This window comes from Athalia rosae, chromosome 4 (assembly GCF_917208135.1).
Source record: "Athalia rosae chromosome 4, iyAthRosa1.1, whole genome shotgun sequence".
Classification (NCBI taxonomy): domain Eukaryota; kingdom Metazoa; phylum Arthropoda; class Insecta; order Hymenoptera; family Athaliidae; genus Athalia; species Athalia rosae.
In genome coordinates, this window is record NC_064029.1 from 6,879,124 (window position 1) to 6,887,172 (window position 8,049).

General features: G+C 40.2%; 2 protein-coding genes across 2 annotated transcripts; one reads left to right on the plus strand and one right to left on the minus strand.

Annotated features, from left to right (window-relative positions):
* Window positions 1–208: 208 nt before the first annotated feature.
* Window positions 209–4,819, plus strand: LOC105692577 (T-box transcription factor T). The gene is made up of 6 exons (XM_012411869.3): window positions 209–629; window positions 930–1,025; window positions 2,415–2,658; window positions 2,760–2,913; window positions 3,006–3,191; window positions 3,340–4,819. Exons 1-6 carry the CDS (start codon window positions 355–357, stop codon window positions 4,155–4,157), a joined length of 1,773 nt encoding a protein of 590 aa, XP_012267292.2. The 5' UTR covers window positions 209–354; the 3' UTR covers window positions 4,158–4,819.
* Window positions 4,811–7,158, minus strand: LOC105692630 (E3 ubiquitin-protein ligase parkin). The gene is made up of 8 exons (XM_012411950.3): window positions 6,844–7,158; window positions 6,520–6,733; window positions 6,050–6,416; window positions 5,743–5,944; window positions 5,488–5,664; window positions 5,273–5,407; window positions 5,120–5,204; window positions 4,811–5,041 (listed from the first exon to the last, which is right to left on the minus strand). Exons 1-8 carry the CDS (start codon window positions 7,099–7,101, stop codon window positions 4,932–4,934), a joined length of 1,548 nt encoding a protein of 515 aa, XP_012267373.2. The 5' UTR covers window positions 7,102–7,158; the 3' UTR covers window positions 4,811–4,931.
* Between the last annotated feature and the right edge of the window lie 891 nt (window positions 7,159–8,049).

Sequence of the window (8,049 nt, forward strand, 5' to 3'; positions counted from 1 at the left end):
GAAAAAATGAGGAGGGGTGGGAGAAGGAACGGGACATAGCGGAGATCGGATCGGTAGGCCGGAGGCGAGGAGCTACCGCAAGAAGCAAGACACATAACCAGAGTCCTGGAGCTGTAGCCAGGTTCGCCGAGTAGTGTGAAATATCGCAGTCAAGTGTGACAACCAGGTTCACCCACGAGTCGACGACGTACACGACCCTGCAGCCGTCCCCGCGCGAGCTTAGTAGGACCATCGTAATAATTACTTTGTTTAGTCAAGTGTTAGTGAGGTGGCGTCGGTGATTAAATCGTCTCTAATTGATAAATTCATCAAAAACCTGGAACCAAGTACTCCCGGGTATATATAGATAAATTAATGTCAATGATGCATTCGAGTAGCCTACAGGAGCACCGAACGAATCCTGCCACCGCTTCTGCTGCACCGAACGACAGTCCGCCGAGATCATCCTGCTGCGAAAGAGACTGCGAACTGGTTGACGAAGTCAACAGAAATGACCCGAACGGACAAAATAATTCCGGAGGACAACAATGCTCCACCGGACAACCACTTTCCTTGGCTCTCGAAGACAGGGATCTGTGGACCAGGTTTCAATGCATCACCAACGAGATGATCGTCACCAAAAATGGAAGGTGCTTGGCAATTTTTGGATTACAACTACCCTCGATTTATGTGTTGTTAAGAGTAAAAAGTGCCCAGTGAATTCAATGCTTCGAAGAAACCACTAAGTTTTGTCTTTCTCCATATCCCTTTTTTGCAAATATCGTCTTCCTTCTTAGATGAGTTTCTGATAAAATTTCAGTGATTTTTGTGGTCTTCGAAATACACGCGAGTGCGTTACGTACCTCAAAGCAAAAATTTCATTCGGATAAAAGATCGTGTTCGGAAGATTTTGTGATTTGAAAATTTGATTACCGTTCATTCACTTCCAGGCGGATGTTTCCTGTGGTCAAAGTCGTTGCACGAGGGCTGGAGCCGGCGGCCATGTACACTTTACTTCTGGAGTTCGTCCAGGTCGATCCTCACAGGTAATTATATTCCATCGATATCATTTGAATTCGTGGATTTTTATTTTCTCAAACAATAAAAAAAAAAACTCCGTTATAATTGGGCTACAATAACTCAATTTGTCGCGATTCTCTCTCGCGTTTAAGAGCAATTCAATATACAGCCGTCGGCATGACCATGTTCAACTTATGCAACGCGAATTTCGTTAGAATTGCTACCGAAAGAAAAAAGAAATAAATAACAACATCAACATTAAATAGGATGTTACGAAACCGCCCAAGGCACTAAAATGTTAATCATTGCGCATAAGTAATTTTCGCTGTTGTAAATAGCGACAAGGACGAAAACGCTGAAGGGATTCCCACCATATCTATACACCGTCGTAATATTTTTTTCCGTTGAATTAAGATGTCGGAAATATATTCGTTATTTTTGTTTTTTCTTACTTTTATTTTTTCTTTACTGACTATATGGTCGAAGGTAATATAGTCGTATCTTCCGAATGATCTAAAGCTGCAGGATTGGGACTGCTGCAGCAGTAAGAAATTATCTCTACCCTCGTATTTTACTCCGACACCTCGGTGTGTGTATACAGGCTTATACCTTTTATTGGCACCCCGGAATATAGACAGATAGGTACGCTGCAGTTTTTACAACACGAATTTTTAGTAACGTATAATAATATTTGAATTCAGAACCTGTATACACTGCATGTATATTTTTACAAGACGCTGCATGACGAAAAATAGAATCGCAGGATAGACTGCACCTGCCTTACAAATAATTTTTTCCCCCATAGGATTTTGTCGATAAATTAAGGACAGAAAGTTAGAACCATGTAAAAAGGTGTTCATTTCTGTTCAGATTTTGACAAATTCAGCCTCTGGATTTTTATTAAATTACCACCCCGCGATATACGTCGGCTGTGGGATACTTGTAATATAATACAGTCTCGCGTTTTATCCTATCTTCAATAAATAGAAAACCGTCGGAGAAAGTTCCTCTGGTATGATATGTATCTTTCAAATGCTACGGCATAAGGCAGTGTTCGGTGAAACATAGAAAAGATGGATACTATCGCCCACGCAAAACATCGTTAAAAAACTTAATGGCTCCGCTTTCGTTCGGGATATGAATATGATGTCAGCTTTTCGATTTGGGGAAAAAAAAAAATGTGAATGAGGTAAACTACTTGAGAAAAACGTGCAATATTTGACCACCGTCTAATGAGATTCAATCGTGAAATTCATCAAGTACACGTCAATCGTGCGATTTGTAACGTTTTTATACAACCGTTGTAATATTAAACGCATCAGCGATAAAGGAGATATCATCCGGTGCTCTGGAGTAGAACATGTCGTTTCTAAAATTTGGAAACCAAAGAGAAATCGCAAAATATTGATACACAGGTGGAAATACGTAAACGGGGAATGGGTACCTGGAGGAAAAGCGGAAGTAGCTCCTCCCAATCCGATCTACATTCACCCAGAGAGTCCGAATTTTGGTGCTCACTGGATGAAAGAGGCGGTGTCATTTGCTAAGGTCAAATTAACGAACAAATCGAACGGTAACGGACAGATAATGCTCAACTCTCTTCATAAATATGAGCCCAGGGTTCATTTGGTGAGGGTCGGCGCCGAAGAGCAAAGAACGGTGGGTTTTAAGATGTTTGAATAAAATAATCAGATATGAGAATCGGTCGCGCGAAGGATCGTACAGAAATCGAATGAAAATTATTTTGCCATCCGTCGCAGGTCCTGACCTACAGATTTCCCGAGACACAATTCATCGCGGTAACGGCTTACCAAAATGAGGAAGTAACGAGTCTGAAAATAAAGTACAATCCGTTCGCAAAAGCATTCTTGGACGCAAAAGAGAGACCAAGTGACACGCAATCGTATCCGCAATGTAAGATAAATGGTCTAATCACGGCTATCTATAGAAATAATTATTCATCTAATCATTCGCAACTCGCATCGGCTTACCATTAATTTTTATAGACACTGGTCCTTGGTTTTTACCACAGCCGACAATGGGCTACGAATACAATCCTGCGTCCGCTATTGCCGTAGCTCAAAGTCAGCCTCAGGGAGGGTCACCAAGTCTGTCTACCTCGATGTCGGTCAATCATAAGAACGCCTGCAGACCTGGGCCCTACACTCTCAGGCCAAAGTACATTCAAGATGGTGAGAATGAAATTTCGGAAAATAAAAATAAGAGAACAAACAAGAATGAAACAAACAGCTCTTTATATTCCATCGAGGGTAGTTTCAAGAATCCAACTGTTTTAGCTGATTCTCTACCTCAATTCGGTCATGGTAATTAATTTCGCAGAGCAACACGTCGATCCCTACGGTCCAGTTCTGCTTCATTCAAGCGCAGCCTACGCTGGCTGGGCACCGCGAAGTCCTGAAACATTGTCTGCAGGTCCTCTTCAGGACTGGCCCCCGGCTTCGCCGTCACCCTCGTCGTCGACATCGTCGCCCTATGGTCATTCCTCCTCGGCAACGACGACTACTACGACTTCGTGCACGTTATATGTTCCATCTGCCGCCCCCTGCAGCACTCCGACCCACGGTCACACGCACTGCAGTGAACCGACAGGCTGGTTGCATTCTGCGGCCTCTCCAAGTGACCAGATGCAGCAGCAGTACCTGAATCTCAATCTACATCTTCATCATCAAATCTCACCTTACCCGCCAACCAGTCCTAGTCTCCATCAATCTCTTCATACAACTAATGAAACTGGCCCAGAAAATGACGAATCTCCGCATGATTATCATTCCGAATTTCATCATCCCGCACCCCCTCTGCACCCGCATCAACATCATCATCCTCAACTACATTTACAACATCCACAGGGAACCCCATCCCCTTCTTCAGTTGCCGAGTATGATGCACCGAAGGAGCTTCATAGCAATATCAACTGTGCTGAACAAAATAATCCTGAGGATGATGCGTCGAACGGTGTGGATGCCGGTCGACGATTTTCCAGCATCGTTGATCATCACCATCGACAACATCATCATCAACAACAGCTACAATTACAGCAACAACAACAGCGGCAACAGGACGTACAGGCGACTGCGGAACATCAATCGAGTTGGTCACCCTTGACGCCCACACCACCCCCGCAAACTACCGCTATCTGACCATATGTGCCGTAGGAAAAATACTAGCACAAGACTCGAAATAGATTTTTCAATCTATTCTTTATTCGAGTATGGAAGGATGTAGGAAATTTTGATTTTCCGGTGATATGGGACCCCGTACTTTGTAATAGAAGGCCGAAATTTTTACAAAAGACAATGGCGCGAAACTGAACTCTAACATTATTGTAGTACTACGATTGATCTGTTTAGCTTTATTACGCGTTACATCATTGATAACGTCAATGGAAATCCGTCCAGTTCGATGAGAAAATTTAGTGATGCTAGATCTGATCGTCGTGTCACCTGTAAATAAATTATAGCTGAAAGTAGAATAGGGATTTATAACGATAATAGGAATTAAAAGTCCGCCTCCTAGAACAGCATAATATTTAGCTGTCGTATTGACCTGAAAATGTGTGTGAAAATTGGGTACATTTTTATCAAATTCAAGGAAGAGAATGGTGAGAATATTATCTTGGAAGATAACGTTTCGATGTTACGTTTTCACTCTACATTTGCTATTAATAAAACGATAAGTGTTCCTTGTTGATAATTTTGATTAACATGTAAATACTGTAAAGCCTATTGGCGACTGGAAAGTTCCGGGTGTAGAAGCATAAGGGGTGTATCTAATGATAAAAATAAAGAGAGAATTAAACGAATAACAATTTATTCAACCAATTACTACCTACCGCGATTTTGATTGGCATGAAACAGCCTTTTGGTATGATATCATATGTACATTTATTGAACGCTGTGTGTGGTTTAAAGATATTATCCAAACCAATGACTTCCCATGCAGTCTCTCGTCCACTGAGTCTGACAAACCCAACACCACTGGAAACCGCAGCCTGCTCTTGTACAAACCATATGCATACAGCCGCCTAGTAATGATAGTAATAAATAAACCAATAACGTTATTACTGAATATTTTCAGCAGATGTGTGAGTATACATAATTACCATCTCGTTCGGTCGGCGTTCTACACTTTGGGCAGGGTTTGGTAGATATTTGAATCGTCTTTTTACTTGCTTCATCCCACTTGGCCTGAAAGACATGAGAATGTAGTTGAGCAAAATTGAGAATGACATCAGCAACGGAATAATATCACGCACTTCGCTAGCTCGTAGAGGATCCACAGCGTAACCAGAAGGGCAAGAAGCAGAGGAAGAAGTAGAATAAGATGCTGGCTGCTGTGATTCGCAAGCACCAACGTGAAATCCCTGCAAACATCTTCTGCAGAAGACATACTGTAGAACAGAATTACATTTGTTTAGTGATAAAAAATGAAAACCGATTGAAAATGAATAAAAAATTGACGTGGGCCCACCCCACAGCCGCCGATGCATTGAATTCTACGACAGTCATCATCATCTGGATCTCCCGATAGTTTCTCCTCTGTCTGCGTGGGCGGGATTATACCCATACCACAATCAGGTCTTGGACACAGAAGACCTCCAGCTTTGAGCACATACTCTTCTGCACCAAAACGTTGATACTGCTCATACTAAAATTGAGATCACAGGTACACGTCTCGTAATTTCAGGGTCGTTGAAACTCTGATAATAATTCTAATATTTCATACTTGTGGGGCAGAGAGAAGTCTGAAATGATGGACTTCGTAGATGTGTGAGTTTTGACACCCTGCAGGGCATGGGAGAGTATAGTATCCATGATTATCGTCAAACTCAAATTGGCGCTCTCGCAAACGAGCAACACAATAATCTCGGAAACAATCCAGGCATGTTACATGACCAGCTTCGCATGGGAAAACTAGTACTGTTTCCCTGAAGTAGAGAATGACGTCCTCAGTAAGTAATTGGCGAATTTATTTATATATGTAAAGGAGAGGAGGAGGAAAGGAAATAAAAGGAGGTAAGAGACTTTATTACCTTGTATCAGTACAAGCAAGACAAGGAATGTTTCTCAGATTTGGTTTTATCAAGTATAAGGGTACAGCCTCGTCGTTTTCTCCCAGACTTGCATGACTGGCACATTTGAAGTAAAATTGAGCATATCGTACTTGCGAGCCTTCGTCTTGCTCAGCTGAAGAAGAAAGTAACTTCTGACATTCGTCATTCTCACAATGTACAGTTATTCTACTTGGCTGTTGAACGTCAGGCCAGCATTGAGGGTCTCTATCTACAGTAACAGCCCCACTTCCACAAGTTGCGCACCTCACTCGCAGCTTCCCAGCCTCCACAGATTTACATGGTAGTGAACAGTACACATAAAAATGTGCTTTATTTTTTTGTTGAGCTGCAGCAACAAAGACATTATTGCGTGATAGCAGCTATTAACAATTTTCTTGTTTGGTAAATCAGATGGGAATTTCTGGTAAAGAAGCAAATAGCATTTTCACCTAGATCGTTGGAAACTTCCTGAGGATCGGATTCATCCAATGATAAATCGACTAGAGTTTCATTCATGGGCTTACTCCCACTATCATTAGCCTCGGATCCTTCATCATTAGATTCTTCAATGAGATCACTAGGCTTTCGGTTTCTATAAGGCCGATTTTTGTTAGGGGGCAACTTTATGGCGTGCAATACACTTTGCTGACCAAGATCACACTCCTAGGAAAAAAAAACCATGGTATTATTGTTAGGTTAGCTTCAAAGGTTATGTTTGTGAGAACAAACAATGTAAATTGATGATTCTCTTTTGTGACATCAACAGAATGTACCTCTAGTATCGTAGAATTGTGTAGTTCTTTCCCTGCAAATATGATTTTGATATCTTCGGGTGAAATACCCAGTTGTGGTCCAACAATTTCCTTTACGTTTCTGATGTCCCATTTTGGATCCAAATCTACAGACAGCGTATTCCCTGTATTAGTTTTTACGTATATACTCAGCGAGTTTGATATCTTTTTTTTGCTAAACCATATCAACTGTAACATCCTCACAAAGGCACTTCTTAATAGATCATACAGGAAACTCATAATCAACTTTGAAATGGTATCACCATTGTATCACTTCGTCGGAAAGTCCGAACGAAAGCGAACGTGACCGAATAGAGTGCCTACATTGCGGGCATTGAAATCTCCGGTATTGACCATTTTTCAATAACAGAATTCTCGCAAACTGGCAAGGAATATTACAAATGTTCTTCTGCCATGAAATTGTTTTTAGCATTGTATAATAGTTTTATTTATTGGGTATAATAATGTGATCATGTATATATGTGCATTTATATGGATATATGAAGGTGGAATATATAGGTAATATAAATACAAATACATACATATACACAGACAGATATATACACAATTTGTGATTCGTAGTGTTACAAATGCTTGAGCCTGCCTATGCATATCGCATTGTTTCCATATTGCATATAATGTATATAATAATAATAATAATAATCTGGTATTTTTAATACTTCTTTTATTACTTTTAAAATATATCCTACGACAGATATTATTCAACATCATTCTCTCTTTGTCAGTGAATGAACATTGGTAGTATATTTATATTTATATTTTTATTTATATTTATAATAATAACTCTTCATCATCAGCGTTATCATAATCATCGCGACATTATCATCATCCTCATCATCATCGTCGTCATAAACATAAAAATTTCTTAAAATTATTTACAGTTTGTCCGTAACTAGGGTATGTAATTCCTTTTCATCTGAATTTAATTGTTTGCGTATGTATGTAATAATTACATATTCGTTATATTTCATTTGCTTTAAACTTTTTTTCTTTGTATGTATTTATACGCTTGAGGAACAAGTTTACGTCGTCAACTTTAATTACACTAAATTTAGTTGCAAATTAACTGCACAATTAACAATGGTTACTCTCGACGGCGGTATTAATTAGAGCGTAAAATCATTTCACCCGTGATGTCATTTTTTGTAAGATTGCAGTAGTTAACAA